A 24,559-nucleotide genomic window follows, 5' to 3' on the forward strand; every position below is an offset into this window, starting at 1 on the left:
GCTAAATGTGCCGTGCAATGAGGTTTACGCAAATGGCAGCACGGGTACAGCGCTAAAAAAAAAAGCAATCCGTCTGGCATATAAATTGATAGCATTCATCTCTGACTTTTCAGAAGGAAAACACAACAACAGCAATTCAGGCCTTTTCTTTCATGATTAGCCGGCAGGACATTTCCAAAAAGCAAGCTTTCTTTGTAAGGAATAATAAATATGCCAAAAAAACCCAATATGGAATGGATTGTATAAGACTTTAAATCAAACTGAACTTTTATTAGCAACAGCATTCCTCAATATGTTGCAGTGCTAAAGCCAGGTCATTTGCGTCAATGGTGAGAGAAGCATTGCCTGGCAAAAACTATGCCATCCAGCATCAATTCCAATCAGCCAGTGTGTCAGCAGTTTTCCTGTTGGCCTTCCCTTGTCTACTCTGCTGATGAAAATGTCTGCTGAACAAGTTCAGAGTTTTAAAGAGCACCAAGGTCATCCCACAAGAGACATCTGCAATTCAGACCTAATAATGCTATTCACTACGTTTTTGTGAGAAAGCATACTAGCCACAAAATTATACTTGCGGTATTTTTGCAGACATTCACACTTACACTCAATCAATCAAAATAACGGGTTTACTGATAAATGCTGCCATCTAGTAAGTCTTTAAAAATATCACCTAATGCTTTTAATATTAGTGTTCAACCGAAAAAAATAAATAATAATCTAGACAAACAGAGAATCACAAATTTTATTTTTTTATTAATTTTAATTGTGTGATTCTCCCACGATTCTAAACAGACAACTAAACAAAATAACATGTAATTTACTAGAGGTTCTGACAAAATGTTAATTGCTGCAGTCTATTTAAAATGATTAATTAATCTGAATGAATTAATAAAAAAATTTTTTAAAAAAAAGTAATGAATGATTCAATGACTCACTCATACATTGTTTCATTACTGGATGAATCAGCATGAACATATCTCTGAAATGAATGATTCAATGACAAATACATATTTTAATTTTTAACAGTCATTTGTCACCACCTGATGGAGTAACGATTTAATTGATACATCGTCGTTTGAAGAGTCAAGTTACTTTCAAAAGGTGATTTGCTCTATTTTGATCGTGTCCATGGACATCAGTGTTTATATCAGGACTATAAACTTTTATGATTATCACTTCTGAGATAGAATAACAAACGAAATGTGTTAATTGCATAAATTAAAAAATTTAGGGTGTTACACAACAACGATGCACTAAAAATGGCAAAGTATTTCCCTTGCGTTTTTTCCCCCGCATACAGACAACATTGTCAAAACGATCCTCGTTCACACGGATCCGCGAAAACTAAAAACACTGCATTACGCATGTTAACTAAAAGCTAACCCAAAGCTAACTAAATTCTGACATTCATGTCTTTTATTGAACTACTAAAATGGTAATTCACTGAAATCTTTGAGAAAACTGAATGCACATCATTGCAGCAATCAAATATGAATCATTCCTACGTATGAAATAATAATTAAAGTATAAGAAAACCCAGTTACAAAAGATTGCTTGGGGGGAAAATGTCTACACTTTTCTAGTTAGAGAAAGTTTGAGAAGAGGCAGGAATCACTGAAGGAAATGATTAAATGATCAACTTTTAGATGGAAACAAGTCAGAACTTTAATAAGACACAGACAACTAGACCCTTGTGTCAGTATGGAAAAGATTTCCCAGAAGGGCTTACAATCTTTCTTGCACACTTAACTGATAAAGGGTAGCAGGATCTAGAAAAAAGAAATCTGGGGAAAGTGAACTAAATAAAAGAAAGCTTTTGGGAAATGTACATTGCTGACTCTTCAACAGCTATGCATCTCTGTACAGACCTCAAACAGAAAGCTACCCACAGTTCCTGCCAGGTTGCAGACACTTTGTGCTTTGTGTACACTTGCTGCGAGCACACATTTACATCTGCACATCTTATACTACCCAAAACAGGAAACTGGATGTCAGTCTAGACAGAGCTGTTAAAAATGACAACACAACAACAGGCTAAGGGCCAGATTTAAGGAGTTTCCCTTTCAATTACAAAATGTATGGGAGGAGAGCATTTAAATGAATCATGCAAGGTGATTTACTAAGTTTTGCGCAAGACAATTTACTGGTATTTGCGGCATTATTTAACAACCAAAAACCATGTCTTAACCAGACACTAATTTGCACTGCTCTTGGTAGATTGCGTTGGTCATTATGGAAATGATCCGCTTAACTTCCCACTACCATCAGTGCTTTTTTTGGAATTGTGCTCACGCTAATTTGCCCTATTTAGTAAATCTGGCCATAAATGTCAAATACATAAATAACCCTGTCACAATTATTGATTAACTGTCTGATCGTAGTTATTTAATCTAATCGCAATTTGACAAAATGAGGTTTGTGGGATTAATCAGACTGCATGACATTACATTATATTACATTATATTATATTATATTATATTACATTATATAAATAAATATTATTTTGACACAGCATTATAGTTTATCACATAGGCCTATTTTATGAATTTTTATAATATCATATACAATTTCAAGTAAAAAAAAAAAAAATTGTGTAAGGCTATACACTAAGTGAACTGACAGAATTAAGTTGTTAATCGCAATTATTTGTATGACAATTAATTATCAGCACAAAATTCATCCAAACCAAATGTTCAATGAATACAAAATGTAATAAAAAGAATCAAAATAAATAAAAAATTCTGCCAAGTAATTTAGTTCATTAGCTTAAATAACTGTATACGGTTGCCAAGTAGTATGGCAACTTGGCACATTGATACAGAATTCAATTAAAGATGTACAATCATCGATTTGCATATTTTTTGTATACCTTTAAATTGACAAGTTTTCCTCTGTCTTCATTGTCACACGATCCTTCAGAAATCATTCTAATAATATGCTGATTTAGCTCAAGAAACATCTTTTATAAGTTGTGTTGCTTAATATTTTTGTGATACATTTTTTCAGGATTCTTTGGAAGAACAGCATTTATTTGATAAATAAAAGTATAGACAAGTGGAAAACACTTTTACATAATAACATCAAACTAAAAATGCAAAAGCTGCTACTTCAGCAAAGTAGAAAATGCAAATAAAGGAGAAAAACTATGGAAATAGTTTCTCTTTGAACTAAAGTTACAGTTGCATTGATTGACTACTATGATCAAAGGTTTAATTGGTTGTATGTGTAGGAAACAATTTGGGTGATGTAATTGTTATCAGGGTGTGCTCAGAACAACAGAGATGCCATATGCTTGCAGACTGTGTTACTAAAAAGGAAATAACAATAAATGCACTAGCACATACCAAAGGGTGTGACGTGAACCGTTGCTTCATTACTACATTTACACTAAAATTAAACTGCCACTAGGTCTTCACACCCTTTCCCTAGTGACTCACACAAACTATTGGGCAAATAGTCTTTATGATACAATCAGATTTCCTTATCTGAGCCCTTGTTTACACAGTGATCAGATCACAAGCACAGCTGTAAACTGGGTCCAAACGGATCCAATAATTGAAAGCACATAAAATACATGTAAATTGAAACGCAAACATCACAGAACTTGCAGCATTAATGCAAAGCCGTCCTGATAAATGTCAGACTTGACGGCTTGCTCACCATTTGAGATGCGCGCCAGTACCAGGTGTAATCGACCGTCTGTCTGACAGATAACAGATGTTAATAACTGGTGAACTTGGAACTGAACAAAAACATTGAAATATTGCTTAATCAGGTTAATGTGTGTGGGACATTAAATTAAGCAAACAATAAAGTGAAACTGCACCACCACAGTAACACTCATTAAAGGAACAGACATTCATGTCTTTGTGAATTTCAATTTTAATAAGTCTCTGCTTTGTAACAGTTGAACAGTAGAGGTATGGCTTACACAAGGTTTTCTCCAACACCCACCCAATTAAAGTCCACGCACCCAATTAAAGTCCACGGCTACAGCATGAGAATGAGAAGCTAATAAAATAGGTATTATGAAGGCATGAGATGGCATTTAGAATTAAATTTTCAGTCTGTTTCAGCCGACACTACAGAGAGAGAATATGAGGATTAAGCTACTTTGGTGGTCTACATCCTGAAACGCTCCCTTAAAGCATGAGCCCAATGCAGGCCTTAATGGGGTGTGAACACAGAGGCAGGATTTGTGGCCGAGTGTGTGTTTCAATTGAAACATTAAATTGTTTCAATTGAAACATTAAATTGTTTCAATTGAAACATTAAATTGTTTCAAAGTGACAGTAGACATTTATAATAGTACAACACACTTCTAATAAAAAATAAAAACAAATAAAAATGCTTTCTGAACTTCCCATTCATCAGGGAATCCTTAAATAAATAAGGTTTTTACAACAATAATGAGCAAAACAACTGTTTTTATCATTGATAACAATAATACATGTTTCCAAATCAGCATATTAGAATGATTTCTGAAGGATCATGTGACACTGAGGACTGGAGTAATGATGCTGAACCAGAAAGGAATAAATCAAGTAAAAAACATATTGAAATAGAAAACTATAAAAATGTGTATATTGTAATAATATTTCACAATAATACAGTTAATGCATTTTTGATCATATAAATGCAGCCTTGGAGAGCATATAAGACTTTCATAAACACTGAAAAGAACACTGGTCAGAATGACTTGGAGATGTAGCCTAATTATGACTTTTTATATTAAAGGAGCATTTCATCCAAATATACAGTAAAATTTCAACTAGACAGGCAATATAGAAACAAACAATGGTTTTAGGTTTGTGAATTGGGACCTGAACTATATTGAGGGTTAGTTAAATTGTACATAGAGCAAAATATGAAATTTCCATCAGATGACAAACATTCCCAAGATATGCATACATGACTCAAATCTTGACATCACAAAAAGTCATGTGATTCTGCAGTAAGGTAAGCTGAAAGTCACATTTTAATTCAACTCTTCAATGCACCAGGAATTATCAAAACCTGCCATTGGGCAGTCAGCCTATGCAGCCTCGCAGGGTTTGCTATACAAACAGTGAATGTAGTCCCTGTCTTATTCTGATCAGATAAAAGTCTAATTTATAATTGAGATGGGTGGTCTGATTCACATGCTGGTCTATTCTTTCAGCTACACACACTCTATGGTTTAGGTGTACATTGCAATGCGGTAGATTCATAAACTCATTGATCAGAGCCAGTAAGTACAAAATCCAGCCACTCATTATTCATCATCCTGAGATGACGTGCTTTTTGCCTAGTACATACTGTAATGTATTCCGCCTCTCGCTGGGACTTTGCGAACTATTTCACCAATGATACTGGTGAAGGGAATGTGAGGATATGGATGAATTATCACATCTACACCGCCAAACATCACCCAAAACCATATTTTTTACACAATAAGAGAGAGTACAAGTGATCTGCAGTATGAGAGAGATGCATTTGGGAGTCACATGCCTGCCAATTCTGGAAAAAATGCATAAACATGAAGATGCCAGTATGGTATCCATTATGATAGAGTTGGTTTTAATCATGGAGTCATGTATTATCGGCTGCTTGCGGTGGATACTCCAGCACTAATGGAAGTGTATTCAAATAAAAAAAAACACACACTAATGGTTTGTGTGTCCTCAACACGCAAACAAACAGAAACAAACACACACATGCTCACACACATACCCTTGAGCAAGGACGACCGAGAAAGCTTTTCATATTCGAACGGGGACGCTGCGCTCATATGTTGCCTGGGAGATGAAGCATTCTGGGGCTTTTTCAGCAGTGCTGATGTAGATATTGGCTACTGCTTTGGACCGATCCCAACACTGTGATCCAGGAAAGATGAAGAGTTGATGAACAAAATGATTGCATGCCTTAATATTTAAGACTGATTTTTTAACATCTGCTCAGTAATAAGCAGACTTTTTTATTTACTAACGTGTATAAACTATATGAATGCAGCAGCAAAAAGTATATGATTTTGAAACTAATACAAAAAATGTGCAAACGCATACAATTAAGATTGCTGCATATGTACAGTGTATACTAAATGACTAAAAGTCTGATAAAAAAGCATGCTGAATAGGAATTCTTGTAGCTTAAAAAGTATAGACAAAGTCATGAGTTTGATTCCAGTGGAACACATGAGCATAATAAAATGACTGCAATGCAAGTTGGTTAGGATAAAACATTTGCCAAATGCATACAAATGTAAACATAAAATGTACCAATCAAAAACACATCGCAATATCAGTGCTTGCATTTTATGGGAGCTGCAATTTAACATTTGCATTTAGTGTAACAGTGTGCCAAGACCACTGGCTTTCTTACAATGCCCAGATGTACAAGGGAACGTTCAATTCTGACTGAGCTAATGAAACTGAAGAGGCGATTTTTTAAAGTGAAATACAATAGACCAGATTAGGATTACTGTTCAAATGTTTGGGGTAAAGGACTACTTTTTGAAAGTAGTCTCTTATTATGCTCCGTAAGGCTGCATTTATTTGATAAAAAAATACAGTAAAAACAGTAAAATTGTGAAATATTATTACAATTTAAAATAACAGTTTTCTTTCTTCTTTTTAATATATTTCAAAATGTAGTGCATACTTGTGATGGCAAAGCTGATTTTTTTCTTCAGCCTTCAGTGTCACAATACTTTAGAAAACATTCTTAACATACCAATAAAAATCTTTTGCAACATTATAAAATATCAATTAAATTGATCAAAAGGTTTTTTTTATATATTTAAAAGTACTTTAAATTGAATGTGTCCTGATTAAATGTATTAAAAAAAGTCTTATTGACCCAAGACACATATACTTATGCAAATACACACACACACAGTATAAAAAATTCTAAGAAAATCTGAATATTGAATACGCTTTTTTTTTTACTGACTCTTTAAAGGTGAGCATTTCATGAATTTTTAAATGACAAAATTGTCTAAAAAGTTTCAAATGGAAATATTCATGACCTACGTATCCAAAGAACTTAATCTTCATTCTCAAACAAATGCAAAAACTCAAAATTCTTTGTGGCTAATAAAAGCTTCTTTCATTAATAGCCCCTACTTCCATCGCCACTTAAAATCATCAATAATTTCTCAAATTGCTCCCAACTCAAAAGACAGACTCATGAAAGAATCAGTGCAAAACGATTTCTTTATTCTCTGTACTTCTATGCCTTTTACAGACAAACCAACCCGACCGCATTTCACCGAATGCCCTTGAGTCACACGGCTCAACTAAATCCTAGATAAAATACTCGTACTCCAGGTGGCAGCTATTGTGGATACAAGGAAAAGATTGCATCTCGGCCATCAGATCATTTCTACTTTGAGTCTTATAAGACTGTCCTGTGGTTACCACTGGTAGATGTTTTTGTGACAATGCAGTTGTTCCCTGCCAGCTCTAAATCAATCTGATGCTTAGTATCAGGGCGTAAGTGCAAGTAAAGATTAATACTGATGACATAGTGTGGTAGTCCCCTCATTTTTCATTAAGTCTGTCAGCGACTGGTAAATTGGATCCTGCATCCTCCTCAGCAAAGCTTAGAGGAACACAGACAGTGGGCTGTGTATGAAATGGCTGTAAGGTAATAATGACCTTGCAGTCCCAACATGACAGTCACCGCAAGGGTTCCTCTGCTTTCTTTCGACTAATCCAGAGATTTGATCTCTTAACCACAACATCTCATGATCCAGGATTTGGCAGACACAGTCGGCAAACAGCACGCAAACTGATCTGCTCCGCAAAATTCACTTTGATTCCCCTTGAGAAACTCCAAAATATATTAAAGGCTGCGTTCAATACACTGAGATAAAGTAGTACATTGATTTTTCCAATCTGCAAAACACTCGCTGTCCTAATTTGCATAATCAAAAGACTAATCGGGTGTTAATTGAGCCTCCCACTGTCTAATTACTTAAATGAAATAGAGTGCAATTAAATCTCTCGGTCTCATTTATTAAATTGTTCTGGTCAGTAACTGAAGCCTTTTTCACAATCCTATGAAGCAGAAAGTACGAGTGTCATTTGAGTCTTTATTCGGCTTCTTTTATTATTATTATCTGATATGTAGCACATTAACAGTGTGTGACATTTGAGAGCCAGTCACAGCAAGTCTCCTCATGGGGAGAAATACCAAACTAGACTTTAAGGAGGACGCATCTGACGGATCAAGGACAGGTTGAATGAAACGGAGAATTAGACTGAGAACAAAACATTAGTAACAGCAAAATCGCATTGGCTAAAAAAAAAAAAAAAAAGAGAAACGTCTGACACAGACCTGTACTTCAAATCAACAATTTAAAATAAGAATCCATTCAGACATAATTTGATCACAACAATCTGTTGTATAAACAATCTGAGATTCACACTTGATCGTAAAACGGTTGTCAATCTTAAACACTGACTGTTCAAACACTGCCAATGTGATTGTGAAGGTGATATATTTAGGAGCACGGTTTAGGGGAAAACATGACAATCATTTTATTCACCTTTCCCACTGAAAGCCTCCACTTGAGGGCTGACACAAGGAATGACTCACTTACTCTCAGGACTGACAGATCCATTGGTCAAGAGCTGGATGCAGTTAAAATAAAAGAGTGATTTTATGAAGCTCCGCACCTGTATATTGGGTCTTGCATCACCATCATCTTGCTTTCATCCCAGGTCCATTCTTTTTTCTGCAGGAAATCAAAGAGATCATTTCAGTACACCACAAGCCAGGCTTTAATATATGATAATATATCCGAGGCAGAAAACTTGCTCTATCAATTTTCTCATTTAAGTTCCAGCTCTAAATTAAACCAAGAGACAAAGCACCTGTGCAAATCAATACTTTAGGTTTAAATGTACAGCACAAGGCAACTTCAGATGGCTGACTGTACCCATTAACTTTGAGCTAAGCATTTTGCCAAAGGACAAAACCATCCTGGAAACCAGCTTTAAGGCCTATTTATACTTCTGCGTCGAACTCACGCCGTAGCTACGTCGTAGGCTGTGTGTAGCGCGCGTACCCTGACGTGCACCTCTCCAAAAATGTAACAATGCGTCAACTCTACGCGGACGCAAGCGCTGTGATTGGTCTGCTAGAACCCCTCCCTCAGGTTTCACATGCTCCCTCTGCATGTGTAATTGCGCGTCAACGCGGACAATGACGCAGAAGTATAAATGAAAACCAACGCGTTGCCTACAGCGTAGAGGCTCCGGCGTAGGTCCGACGCAGAAGTATAATGAGCCCTTCAGGCAAAGTGTCTTGCCAAAGGGCGAACACAGTAAAGAAGAGCTGTGATGCTTGTTATTCTCCACTGATCTCAAAAACTCCAGGATCAAACCCTTAGTCTAAGCTTAAAGCTGCCTGAAGCTTATAGCCATCATCCCCATCTAAATTATGACATGCAGTTGTTACTAAAAAAGGAGGTAGAATCTAAGCAATCCACCCATAACAACCAAAGTTACCTCTAGATAGGTTATGTAAAATGTATTTAGTGCAAGTGTTAACTTCCAATATGAACATTTGTACTATACAACCCAAAAACAAATTTATAGCACAATATTTTCATGCTTAAAAGCCAATTATATATCATTGCAAAGACTCTCTATAGTCTCTAACATCACACGAAAATACTGATTCAGAGTTCCTGGTGCATTTAATGTGCATCATCATCCTACATTAACATTCAGCTGAAAGTATTGCGAACAATATACTTTGCATAGTAAAAGTATTTGTCTGTAATAGCTGAATTATAGATTTAAATCTGTAGCATTTACTACAGCTACTACATAGACTTCACTATTCTAAAATAAAGCTTAGCAAATTCTATCCTTCTGTCTCCCCAATATGTGATAAGTGTAAAGCTGCCGAGGGTACTCTGGCACATCTTTTTTGGTTTTGTGCACAAATTGGCTAGAAATGTTCCAGTTTTTTTTTGCCAAGGTCTATAACTGTGTTTTACTTCCTGACCCAATGATAGCAATTCTTGGTTGGTCAGACTCACTGGAGTCTCTCAGTCCAAAGGTACGATTACCTGTTCAATATGGAATGACTGTCGCCAATAAAGCAATCCTGCTTTTGTGGAAGAAAAATACTACGTTCCTCTTTTCTGACTATCCGGACTCACTTCTATGTTACACCTGGAAAGAATTAGATACACCATTTCTGGGAATTCTGCAGGATCTGAATTCCCTTTTTGTAATTATACTTTGTAAGAGAGGTTGGCCTTGTATATCATCATCCTCCTATTTTGTTTTATGTTGGTTTCATTTTGCACATTGCACAGATTTTTGGTATATGAAGGGTCTCTTTTTGATGTTTGAAAAACCATAATACAAATACACAGTAAATTCCACAGTGTTAAATCAACACTGCTCAGAGCAAATATGGTCCCACTCTACAGAGTGTTAAAGTAACACTAAAGCGGTGTTAAAGTTAATGAGATAATTAAGTGATTAATTGAGTGATGATTGAGCATTATTGAAGACACCTGATGTTAACAAGCAGAATCACTGAAGGAGAAAATCATAAATTGTAAGTTACCATTATAGTGATGGGTGTTTGCTTTAGTTGGGCTCTTGACCCTTATATATTTACTTTAGATTTTGTTTGGCTGCTGTATCTGAGTTATAACTGCCAGATGAACAAAGGAAAAAAGTGATCTGATGGTATTGGTTATATTATGACATTCATCATTTGAACTTGATCACTGACCTCATTATGATCCTTATTTCTGACTTTGATTTATGCTGTTGGTTACAGAATAACTGTGATTCTGCATAAATATCCAGAATTTTTTATATAATATAAAGGATTTCTTAAAAGTTGTTTAAAAACAAAAAAATCTTTCTTTTAGGCACACACAGATGTCAAGATTCAGTCTATGCATCTCAACAATGGTGACGGGCAGAATATTCAATTAGGAAAAGTAAATTACATAGACAATTCAAATCATAATTTATTCATACCGCAATGCATGATGGGAGCCATTAATGAGTTGTGATTGGTGGCAGCCACTGCAACATGCTTTATTATTGTCACCATAGTTGAGATTCACAGGCTGATTATTGATGTCTGTGTTTCTAAATGAATTAATTTGAAAGTCTTTTGATCAGAACAATGTTTATGAAATATTTTAGTACTGATAATCATATGCTATTAAAATCACAAAGCTGCTGGTAACAAGTTAAACCAAACTATCTCAAAAAGTTTCATTTTTCAGATCGCAGCATGATTATGTCAAAACATAACCAACACTATCAGATCACACTTTACTTTGTTCATTTAACTGTCATAAATCAATAACAGCAGACAAACAACAGTAAAATTTAAAGTAAACATATAAGGGTCAAGAGCCCAACTAAAGCAAACACCCATCACCATAATGGTAACTTACAATTTATGATTTTCTCCTTCAGTGATTCTGCTTGTTAACATCAGGGGCCCTATCTTGCACCCAGCGCAATTGACTTTGTACACGGACGCATGTATCATTCCTATTTTGCACCCGCGCAAAGCGGACTTTTCCCTCCACAGAAGCACGTCGGTTAACTAAGAAATACACTTGCGCTCCCCGGGGCGGTTCAGCGCAAAGAGGAGGCGTGTTCCGGCGCAAACGTTCCCTCATGCTATTTTACAGGTTTAGAAAACAATTGCGCCACTAACCGAAAAAAAAACAGTTTAAAGTCAGTGGCGCGTTGCGCATGTTATTAATATGCTATTTTAAGGGTGCCTGCTTGGCCTTAATCATGTAGCGTGTGCACAATGCGCATACACTTTGATTCTCTCATCTACACACAGACGCAGCAGTTATCATTTTTGCAAATCATACATTATTACGAAAGATAGATAGATAGATAGATAGATAGATAGTTTATTATAAAAGCATACATCTAGCTTACACATTTACCCAAATTATCATACGCCTGTTTAACCGAAGTTAATTTGGGTGTGTTTCTCCATCCCCAACGTCCCTGACGGGAACGTCGGTCTCCTCGGCTGTGAACCGCTCCTGACGCGCGTCTGGCAAATCCGCCGTTATAATAGGAATTCGCTTTAGAACAAGCGCGCCTGCTCTTAAAGGGAATGTGAGATGTCGCTCTGATTGGTTTATTTCACGTTACGCCCAAACCACACCTATGAATAATGAAGCTACTTCAGACCAACCCCTTTTAGATTTGCGCCAGGCGCAAGAGTCATTTATCCCGCCGGGAAAATAGCAACAGCGCCAAGACCCGCCCACAAAGTTACTTGCGCTTTGCGCTTTGACACTTGCGTTTCAGATCGTTAAAATAGGGCCCCAGGTGTCTTCAATGATGCTAAATCATCACTAAATTAATCACTTAATTATCTCATTAACTTTAACACCGCTTTAGTGTTACTTTAACACTCTGTAGAGTGGGACCATATTTGCTCTGAGCAGTGTTGATTTAACACTGTGGAATTTACTGTGTAATATAAATTTTTTTTAGCATCTTTTTCTTGTTAAATGTCACTATACTACTGTGTAAGAATAAAAAATTAAAATGAACAAATGAATAAATAAAATACATATGAATAAATAAAAAAAATTTAAACGAACAAATGAACGAATGAATGAACGAATGAATGAATGAATGAATATAGCTTCACCCTTTAAACTAACAAATTAATTAACATTACCTTTTTCTTTTTCCGCAGCGCTACTTTCACCCCGTCCACGGACACGATGATGTTGACCTTCTTCTTTTTGATATTCTTCACTTTAAATTCATACTGTAAAGAGTAGAGGAGAGATAGAGATCATTATGGGAAGAAATATCAATACAGAGTAATTAATTTTCCACCCTTCAAGGACACCCATGGATACTTAGAGGAATTAAATTCAATCTTGGCCTCCATTTAAATAGAAATAGTGTGGTCTGTCCTCAGCAAACATCAATAACTTCACTTTTTTTTTATTGGCGAATATGTACTTGTAGAGAACGAGCTCAAATGCCATTAACATTTTTACAATTGAAATGCAAGATCGGAACTTTTAAATGAGCCAAGTGCTTATCAACAGCGTGGAAATCAGAAAGAGAACAGCAAAGCCTTTGAAGTGCTTCAGGGTAGAATCGAGTTCTCTAGTAAATGGGTTTCTCTATGGCTCCTCAGTTGTGATGTACAGTATGCAGCGCTCTTCCAAAATTCACAAAGGCATTAGCCTGCTTAGAGATGTATGGATGTGGGTGTCGGTACAAACAACTGTGAGCAAACATGTTTGCACAAGTAAACAAGTCTCTGCAGGGACAGTATGAAGAGCAGCATGTTCTCATTTTTCATTCCTACTTATGTGCGCAGTATACAAATATACACACAATATTGTCAGAAAGTAGACCAAGTTGGACCATTAGGAAAGTTTAATTTATAGTTTAATTACATAATGTCAACACCTTCAAAGCTATTCACCGTCAAGAAAATATAGTACTCTGCATCTTGTTTATTCACTAGCTAATGTTAGATAATGAGAAGTAAATTAGGAGAAAGTTTGCTTCGTATGTGTTTTCCTTCTTTCAGATATGCATCATATGAAAGAAAAAGTGGATGACTCATTTTTGGGCTGTTTTGACCAACCACAATTTGGACCTAGCCCCTCTCTGCAGTCATGCCTTCCTGTCTCATTTTAATTGAGTTTCTTTCAGCCACCTGGACCCCATTTTATGTCTCTCAGCAGGTGCTGAGTGGAATTTCATCAAGTATTGACACACTGGGGTCAAAAAAAAAGATACAGACACTGCTGTCTGTGAGAAATGTATTCGAAAGATTAAGCCACAATATAAACCCATTTCACCAGACTCTACCTATTACAAGTTCTGCGATTCAACATTATTTTTTGAGTGTACCAAATAGTAATAAAAGGTGTAGCCTATAGACACAGCATCGTGGGATTTGCTCAAGATGCAGATTACAGGCCTGGCAAAATTTTACACCAGTGTTAAAATATGAGCGAAGTTGAGACCTGCATAATCGTCTAACAATGAGGAGCATTGAGCTTATCTTGAATTCCTCTCTGAGCTGAACCTGCAAGGTCACAGCAAAGTTTAAACAACCAGACCAGAAAACTAGCAGTGCTTTCAGAGCCAAACCTAAATATTTTACAAGGCAAACTGAGAAAATACTCTGTAGCACACGTAATGGGATAAAACATTCCTGCGCTGAACTACCGATAAACCTTTAGCAAAGATGAGTTGAATTGAATGTGATGAGACCAAAAGACTATTTACTAAAAATAAACGAATCCTGAAACTATAGCGATATGCAAAAACAAGCATAGCCCCACCAGTTTAGTCCGATTTATGAACATGACTTATGAATCGGTTATTTTAATAAATTGTTCAAGCTCACAAATTATCGGTTTGATGAATCCATCACTGAACAGACTCAGTGAATTGGTCAGATGTTTGTTTTGTAACAAATCTGACTCATTTGCTGAACTGCAAGTTATCATTACTTATCAAAATGAAGCCATTTGTTCACATGACATGTAGTTACAGTTATGTACAGACATAATAATAATAATAATAATAATAATAATAATAATAATAATAAGACATGTAGTTACAGATACAGCAATTGTGATTACTTTATAAACATCCACAAAGGAATCATTCAGGCAGATTTGTAAACCAACCTCTTTTCATTAAAAAAATTATAATAATAATTATTCACTTACAAATTGGACATCATTACAGCTTTAGTTTTTTTTGTCATTTATAATGACTTTCAGGCCTGGAAAATTAAAAAAATTCCCTGTTATTTACAACTTTTCCAAAGACCGTGGGAACATACTGTACATACACTATCGTTCAAAGGTGCTGATGAAATTAAGTTAATGATTCTATGATGATTAAATCGCGATTAATCACATTTTACAAAAGTCTTTGTTTATATAATATGTGCACATATACTGTACATATACACACACACATACATAAATATACACACACACATAAATATACACACACACATACCTAAATATATACACACACACACACACACATAAATATAAACACACACACAGACATAAATATACACACACACACATAAATATACACACACACACACATACATAAATACACACACACACATAAATATACACACACATAAATATACACACACACATACATAAATATACACACACACACACACATATACAAATACACACACACACAGACATAAATATACACACACACACACACATAAATATACACACACACACATACATAAATACACACACACACACATAAATATACACACACATAAATATACACACACACATACATAAATACACACACACACACATATACAAATACACACACACACACACAAATAAATATACACACACATACACACACACACACACACACATACAAATACACACACACACACACACATAAATATACACACACACATACATAAATATATACACACACACACACACATAAATATACACACACATACACACACATAAATATAAATACACACACATAAATATAAATACACATACATAAATATATATACACATACATACATATACATATATACATATATATATATACACACACACACACATACATATATATACATATGCGCGCGTGTGTGTCTGTGTATATATACACAGTGTATACATATGTAAATGTGTGTTTGTATACAGCACACACACACACACACACACACACACACACACACACACACACACACACACACACACACACACACACACAGTAGTGTATATCTGAAACACTGGTCTGGATCTGAGAATGAATAGATCACTGAACTGCAGGTTACGTCTAACTCTTGTAATCCGCTGCAAAAACAACATCCTGTAATCACTTTATTCTTCCCGGCATCATATTATTCTTTAGATAAAAAAAAAATATATATATATTTGACTCAAGAAGCAGATGTTCATTATGTTATAGCTTTAGCTCTGGAATGCATAAAATCTTCCAGCTTGCAACAACTATGAACACTCTTTACTAATAGGGCAGGCACCATATCTACCAATCCCACTGGATCCCTAAAGTCATGTTTATTCTGCTATAAAAATTAGGGGATAACAATTGCTATTATCTATTATAAACTTCATAGACGGCGAGGACGCTATTGCTCAGCTATAATGATGCACAAGTAACAGAGCATAAGCCATTCATTTGATCTACAGCACACCTTTAAAATGCCAAGCTCGTTTTGCTCATTGCAACAGCATTCACAATTCACAAATATCGGTCACTTTTGAGAAATGGCATCTTTCAACAGAGTGACATTCACGCGCTGTTGAGGCTAGATTAGGATTTTAGTAATCCTCCTGGGAGCAGGAGATTCAGTGGGTTAAATCGTTCAATGCCAGCAATCTACAAATCAAATCCTGGGTTACTCGTGACAGCTACATGCACATACACAGGCTGGGGCAATGCCTTCCTACTTCCAACATTCATTCTATCTTAGCATGTAAGATTAGGCCTATGGGTTGATTATTGAACCACCCAGAGAGGTAGGGTGATCCATCATAATGTCATCCTCCATCATAGGCGACACTTTATTTTGTATTGTCCCAAGACAACATTACTTACACAGCAGACTTGATAGTCTGATCATGGAGGTGGGTAAGAATTAAAATAAGGTTGTATTAACTAATCAATACAATTTGACCATGAATAATTCAATAATGAATTACATAATCGATTAGTTGGGTTTGCACTGCACATGCAACCCACTTGGATAAAGTTATTCGTACAGCACGGAAGTATGCAACCTGCTTTCATAAATCCATACATGCAACAATTGTTGCACAAATCAATGAGAAATTTCCCTTTTTATATCCCCTATTTCCCATTTTGCAGCAGGACAAAATGAATCATATTTTATAGTACGATCAGTTTGATCCCATTCATGAATCAAATTATTCCTTGAAGTTGATTCTTTTAATGAATCGTTCAAAACGACTCAAACTCAGGTGTTTCTGGTCTGATGAATCCTATACTGAATCTGTCAGAGCAGTTTCTGAATTAACATCTGACTCAGAAATTATTACTTTCAGTTTAAATGTACTAAAGTTCAAGGAAACTTGCTGCCTTTTTTTGTAAAAAATAACAAATAAACTAAAAAATATATATAAAGGAATAAACAACACAAGGACTGTATATCTGTTATATAAGGTAATAATTTGTGGATTATCAAATAAAAATATAACTATAAGCTACTTGTTAGTTGCAGCCATGCTGAATGTCAAGGAGAATTTGTGTTTAGAGCTTTGATATCTATTCTAACATATAATAATTTTAACAGATTTTCAAAGATGTTACAGATGCCTAAAACGAGCTATTGCATGAGGTAAAGGCTAAATCAGACAGTGGGCTACATTATAACATTCCCACCAAAGGCATTCTGACAGTTCTTGGAAGAAAGGGATGGAAATCAATGCGATCTGTACATTCCAGGGTAAAAGAAGTCACGGCATTCTGTCTCATGGCTCTTTTACCACACCTCTTTTGAAAGAGTTTTGCATTCTAGACAGCGAATGAGTCACATAGCTGTCCGTACAGTCCTCGAGCAGCACAATGGGACAGACAATGTGTCAGCATTAATCATCAGACATGGAGGATATCTTGATGACAATTTCTGCAGCTTATCAAAAAGTCGAGGTGCAAGCGGAGAAAAAGGTCTCCGATCAGACAGTTCTTGCAGGGGAGAAGCACATCTGTCTTGCAAGTTTACGCAGACAAAAAAAAAAAAAAAAAAAGAAACTCTGAAATCTATATCCAGACGATATATGACACCAACATTTTACTCTGGCACAGCAGAGGAAAAACTTTGACTTTGTCAACAAGTCTTTTTTCCATGATACCAAAAGACACAGACACGCTCTGAAACAACATTTAGATTCGTTCAGTGTCCAGGCCACACAAGATACTATCAAGAATGGCGTTCCCATAGCAACCTATAAAGATGTCCTCAAGGCGCCCAAGGACAACCAAATTGTTGAAAATAAATTGATGGACTGATAAGTTCTGATAAAATGACTGGCAAATTGTTTTGAAATATTATTCCAGAATAACCAACCTTTAGTCTAGCATTAACTTCCAGTGAGATACAGGGAACAAAATCAGTTTATTTAATCTGTATGGAGTAAACCAAGTTTCATTGCTTTATAAAAAAATAAATACAAATAAATTCGGAATGTCATAAAAGACCTAAGCGGAGGGGCTCCTCTTGTGGTGACAGTTTTCAGACAGCTTTCAAAATGGCCGCCAGACAGCGTGAACACATGAGCTGTGTCTGAAATCGCTCCCCATCCACTATATAGTGCACTATTTAGGGTGTCGGCCATTTTGTAGTGGTGTCCGAATTCTGAGCGAACGACATCATTCCCTACATTCGTTCACTACTTTTACCCACAAATCCTCTCTGAATTCGAGTGTACATCCGATGTACACTTGCTGAGACACTATATCCCACAATCCAACACGATAAGGCGATAGAGCGCGAATGAAAAATAAACAAAAATGTCACCATGGCAACGGCACACGCGAGATAGAAAACAATCATTTATAAGACCAGACGCCTGGTTATTTATTTATATATATACCGTTATATCTATATTTGAATAAACAAATGTGCTGTGTAGTGTTTTGTTCTCTTTTATTTTCACATATAAATGTAAAAAGTAAACAAATATGATAAGCAAGTGTTTTTATTATCTTTTTTTATCAAATAACGCAATAAACGTGAAAAATACATACATACAATTGTTACATACAATTCATACAGCCAAAAAAGGAAATATTAAAGAAGATGGGTATAGGTAATGTTTATGACGAAATTGTCCGAGCTCTCTGGCGCGTGATAATTATGTCAGCGTCCGAATTCGCTCACTCATTTTCGTTCACTCTTTGCTGATGTAGTGCACTCAACTGCCATTCACTATGTAGGGATTAGTGAATGAGTGAACGAGTGAGCGGTTTCAGACACAGCTATGGATACACATATCTCAGTGTGCAATGGTCTGATTGGTTTAAAATTACAGGAGGTATGTAGTAACAAACACATCAATTTAATACATCAAATAGGATAATACATTGCTGTTTCTTTTTATAATCTGAGCTCCAAGATGGTAGTGTGCTTAATGGGTACTTGAGCTTAATAGGTACGTTTACCCTAATTTCTTAATAGACAATAATGTCTAAGCAAAATGAAAAGCAGAAAGTGATACACTGAATCTCTTTAGAATAATTATATTACATTTCGGTGCCACAAAAAAAAAAAAAAAAAAAAAAAAAAAAATTGCTACCACAATTTTAAGGATGGGTTGTGGTTTAGGGTGGTTGCTAGGGTATTGTGAATGATTGCTATAGGGTGGCTGTTTCCTAGCTCAACTAAAAAGAGCGCACTAGTCTCTATGGCCCTGTTTACACCTGGTATTAAGATGCGTTTTGGTCAATCGGATCACAAGTAGATGAGGGAGATATTTCCGTGCACCTGGTGTTTTAATCAGTCTCTTTTGTCCACTTTCAACCAATTCGGTCCAGATTTCTTAGAGAGGAGGGTCTATGGGTGGGAAAACGTATGGGCTTTAAGATATTTCGATCTAATGGACGAAATAAGCTCACCAAACTTGGGTCTTCAACCGACACACTTTTAAATCCCATCTAGCGCAGATCCCATAATGTTTGCTTTAGGTCAGTAGGCAGAGAGTAGCTGCACTAAAAAAATTTAATAATAATTTGATGCTGTTCACTTTGTTTAAACCATTCATTTTGATTTAACGCCATTATATCAGGTTTCATGTTCAAACACAATTGCACCATGTTAAACTGACTACTCTTTGGCGATGTTTTCATTTTGAAACAATATGTTTCAATCAAGTAACCCAGAAATTAATTTAATCTGGTAGCTTACGTTTATGCCTGACCACAAAATATTTAAATAAATTAAATGTAACTAAGTGCTTTAAATGGGGATGAAGTTCATTTAGTCTTTTATTCACATATATACATTCACACACTCAAACGTGCTTGACACATAATAAACAAACCTCAGCTCAAGCTTCTCAATTAAATTTATTAATTAAGCCTGTGTCTTGTTGGAAAACTTGGATAAAACAGCTATATTCATATGGATTAGCTATGTCTTTATGTACTTCTTGAAGCAAAATATTGATTGTCTAGACTTTTAATGGATGGACAAAATGATGACAGAATTTTCATTTTGGGGTGAACTATCCCTTTTAAGTAGGCTACCACTTTTCTTTCTACTTTGTAATTAAGAACCTTAGGCTAATGCCAAATTAAAATTTATTAAATGAAAATTCAATTCAATTTAAGCTCTAGAACATTCAGCCGATAAACCCCTGAAATTTTTTCCCAATAAAATCCTGCTGACAAACAACTTTGGAAGACGTGCTGTGAAAATGAAAGTACTACAGGGTTTTAAATGGGTACACACTCTACTGAATAAACACTACTCCGATCCTTCACGCCTTTATTTTAAGTTATGAAAATTTAAATGTCTGCCCTCACAAGGGTCATTTTTATGAAATGTGGTGACATACACTAACACTTTTTTTCCCCAATGCATTTAGAAAAAGGAGCTTGACCAGGAGCAGAAGTCAGCAGTCACCATCATTGCTGTTGAGAAGGAAGAGGGAACGTTGTCTTTAAACCCACTGGATGTTTTGGTTGAAGATGAGGTGGTGATGTCTACCAGGCTATGTCTTGGTCAGAAGCACAGCTGCTGTTTTTTGCACTTATTTATGCCCTTATTTAAAGTACACTAACTTCTCAAAGTTCATACAGAAAGTGCTGTTTAACCCAGAGGAAAAAAAAAATCTACCTTTGACATAAAAATGATCCACTCTGTTTCTGGTGGTGTTAGAATTATTTTATATTTAAACATTTTAAACAAACATATTTCCTTGCGCAGTCTGATAAGATTGTTTTAATGTTTTATATATTTTTTAACTATAAAGCCCACTGATTTTGTTTTATGCTTGGGAATATTTTGTGAAGTAAATTCTTTGATTAAACAAAAAATGTAAGCAAGATGAGAAAATAGGGAGACTTGTTAATGTTTAATGTTCTATTATGTTGGTATTTTAAACGCCTTTCTGATATGTAGGTGTTTATGGGTGAGTTACCATTGTGGTAAAGTGTCGAGCATGTGCTTCAGTGACCTGCTTTGACCTGCTAACAAGAATTCAAGTTGCTTTAAAAGCAACCAATAGGTGTGCTAGTGATGCAATCAGTACCATCTTTAGACTGCCAACATCTAACATCATATTTATTAAAAGAAAATACATGTTTGTTGATCGTATGTTATTTTAACTCTGTGTGTCTATTAAATAGACACACAAAAAATAACTGTTTGGCTGAAAATGATTTAATCATGGACAGTGGTTCTACACGATGGAACCATGTTATCTCAACTCAAATACTTCATGTTGGATGAACTTAAGCGAAGTGAGAGGTCTTTTGTGGCTGTTTCGAACACATTTGACCACATGAGCGTTTACACTATAAAAGCAATCCGGTCGAATGAGTTTTCAGCTACCTCTGGAAGTGGTCGAAAGTTGACAAGCTCAAAAGGTTTTAGAGCCCGTTTACATATTTAGCATCGTCTACTTATGATCTGATTGACCAAAACACACCTTAATACCAGGGGTAAACAGGGCCTATGACACTCAGGTCCCTATAAAAAAATAAATAAAAAAAAAACAACATTAGGAAACACTAGCTTCTGGCTCATAGCTGCTTTTCCCTAAAAAAAGGGGACACAATGACTCTGAACATTATAATTAGGCTGGCTGTGAAGAGCCTCTCAGTATAAAAAGCCCACTGGGGAATACAGCCTCTTCACATTCATACTTCTCTTTTTCTCTCTCTCTCACTGTCAGAGACCCCATAAGATGATGCGGAGGCACAACATAGCCTTGTGACATAGCTGTAACTTACAGGTAATGGCTTGTTTCATTACAGAAGCAATGGCAGGCTGACCTACAAACATAAGACCATTTCTCAAACCGTTGCCGGGCGGAAAATACCTCACTCTCATTTCATCTTGCACATTTCATCACTCTAAGCAAATGCTGTTTAAGAAGTAATCCAAAACAGTTTGGACTTGTTACTGCACTAATATGTAAAAATCCAGAGGGTTATTAAGCATTACAATTATCTTCATGCACACATTCTGGAATAAACACAAAGCTACACTTCAATTTAAAGCTGAAAGTGAGAAATTTCTCTCAACACGCATTACCAAATTAAATTGCGCAAGTAATATTCAAACAGCTTTCTCCAACACCATCCCTCATCTCTTATTGGTCAAGCAAACAGATAGTCCCGCCCCAAACTCACACCATTGGCCAAGCCAATGTCGCTGTGTTGAAATGCTCCACATTAATGTAATGTTTTGAAAGCACCACAGAGCCGAAATTGACAACCTAATATTTGGTCGAAACAGGGAGAGAAGAAAATAATGAAATTCATTTCGGCCAAAACAAATTTTGGATGGCCGGAATAATGTGTTTAATCAGCGCTTTTCTGATGTCTCGTTTTGACCACGTCAGTGTCTATTTAGTGCACACAACATATAATCAGTGTGAACACTTCACTGTGACAAAAAAAATGCAATGCTAAAGTAGCAGTATATAAAAGTTTTACATTTATCTCCTAAGAACATGCTACCATGAACATAAGTTTAATTACTGAAACTTTAGGTAAAAAAATCTTTGGGAGCATCACCAATTATAACATTGCATTATAATATTTGTAAAATACTTACACTGATAACATTTGATCTCACTGATCATTTGATCTCAGCATTCTTCAAAACATGGCTTTCTGAATGATGCATTTGTTACCATTTCTTTCAATATAGCAGTGAGTCAACTGTGGTAAATAGAAAAATAAAGACCAGACTGTGAGCGTGTATCTGCGTGGATGGGATGTTATTATTGAGAGTAAACAAGTCTCATAATGAGCATGGGTTGAAAGCAAACACTAAATGCCATGCACACAAATATGTTGGCATCATGAGGGTTATGTCTTTAGTTAAACAATTAAGCCAAAAATGCACAGAAGCATCATGTGCAAATAAACTAAACTGAATGGGACTTTGTGCAATGTTTTGTGCTGTAAATGAGGAGTGATAGAGCTTGACCCTTCAGTCTTTTAATTATAACATTTAAGACAACTAACAAACATCACTGAAAACAAAAGACTGGCAAACCTCTCAAGAAACTGTGGTGGGGAAAAAGTTGAATATGTGGCTTACAGCAAGAGGAAGATAGAACCACAGCCCTCACACCCCTTCCTTTCAAAGGAAAATCAGAGAAACAGTCTCTGACAGGTACGCAGGGATTATATTTAACCGCAGTGCTGTGAATCACTACTTTATTATAGAAAAACAAGATGAATCTCCCAAGACCACAGGAAACTGAAATGACTGTACAATGAGGTATGACTGAGTCAAGTTCCCCACTAATTCTGAATATGAAAAAATATTAATGACACAAGAGTGAGGGGTCTTGAAACAAATAGCAAGGCCAATAAATGTGAAACGATGGAAAGCAAAACTATACGCTGTACCACAAGTTATTGGCCCTTTTATTTATTTATCAGCCAATAATGAATAGGCCTATGTAAATGTGCATATTCATTTAAGCAATTTTTACATATAGATCATCTAAACCCTTTGAAGTAATTCTTTAAAAACATTTATAATTTAAATGTAAGCAAATCTCAAAATGAATATATTTTTTTCATTATTTACATAATGTTGTAATGCCTAAAATCACTTGTAGCATTTAAAACGGCTGATTTTAGCTTTTAGTGCTAAACAGAATTTAATTTTAAAGGAATAGTTCACCCTTAAATGAAAATTCAGCCATCATTTACTCTCTCTCATGGTTTGTTCATCTTTGCAAAATGAAACCGTCACTTCTCTCCTTCCACTAAATGTCCATTTCACCATTACTTTGACACTTGTATATAAACATTAATCAACACACATATATGCAGCACATCAAATATGGTAAACAAGAGCTCAAACATACTTGCTTGACCCTTTCATAATGGTTTATCAGTTATTGGTAATAATAACATGAAAATAATTTCCAGCTTTTTATAGGACTGGGTATTGACAAATTTCAAATTAATAAGCTTTCGATTCAATTCTGATTTCGATTTGTTTTGATATCGATTAATAATTAGTAATCTATCAGGTACAGCACATGGCAAATTTTCTCAAGGAAAAACAATATCCCTCAACTAATGCTGTAACTAATATTAAAAGCTAAAATTAACTGATTTGTATAGGCTACCTATTCATTCAAATGACAGTAAGGACGTTTTTAATAATAATAATAATAATGTTATAATAACTTTTTGTGCTGTAACTAGTGGTAAAGCAGAAGTGATGATCTGTTCATGTAGCTACGGTCCACAACGCTGCCGTTTTGCTTGAACTGAGGCACTACAATGATCAGTCACGCCACATTAAAGAGTGTCAAAGCAGT

At 35.6% G+C, this 24,559-nt stretch overlaps 1 protein-coding gene across 1 annotated transcript in view; it reads right to left on the bottom strand.

Moving 5' to 3' along the window:
- LOC311301087 (carboxyl-terminal PDZ ligand of neuronal nitric oxide synthase protein-like) overlaps window positions 1-24,559 on the bottom strand; it is a 104,554-nt gene that overhangs the window by 55,951 nt on the left and 24,044 nt on the right. Inside the window, exons 3-4 of the mRNA XM_084425940.1 lie at window positions 12,688-12,780; window positions 8,658-8,716 (exon numbers count right to left, since the gene is read on the bottom strand). Coding sequence (XP_084282066.1) covers window positions 8,658-8,716; window positions 12,688-12,780 — 152 coding nt within the window. The remainder of the gene's footprint in view (window positions 1-8,657; window positions 8,717-12,687; window positions 12,781-24,559) is intronic.

Source organism: Rutilus rutilus (genome assembly GCF_951802725.1).
Source record: "Rutilus rutilus genome assembly, chromosome: 12".
Taxonomy (NCBI): domain Eukaryota; kingdom Metazoa; phylum Chordata; class Actinopteri; order Cypriniformes; family Leuciscidae; genus Rutilus; species Rutilus rutilus.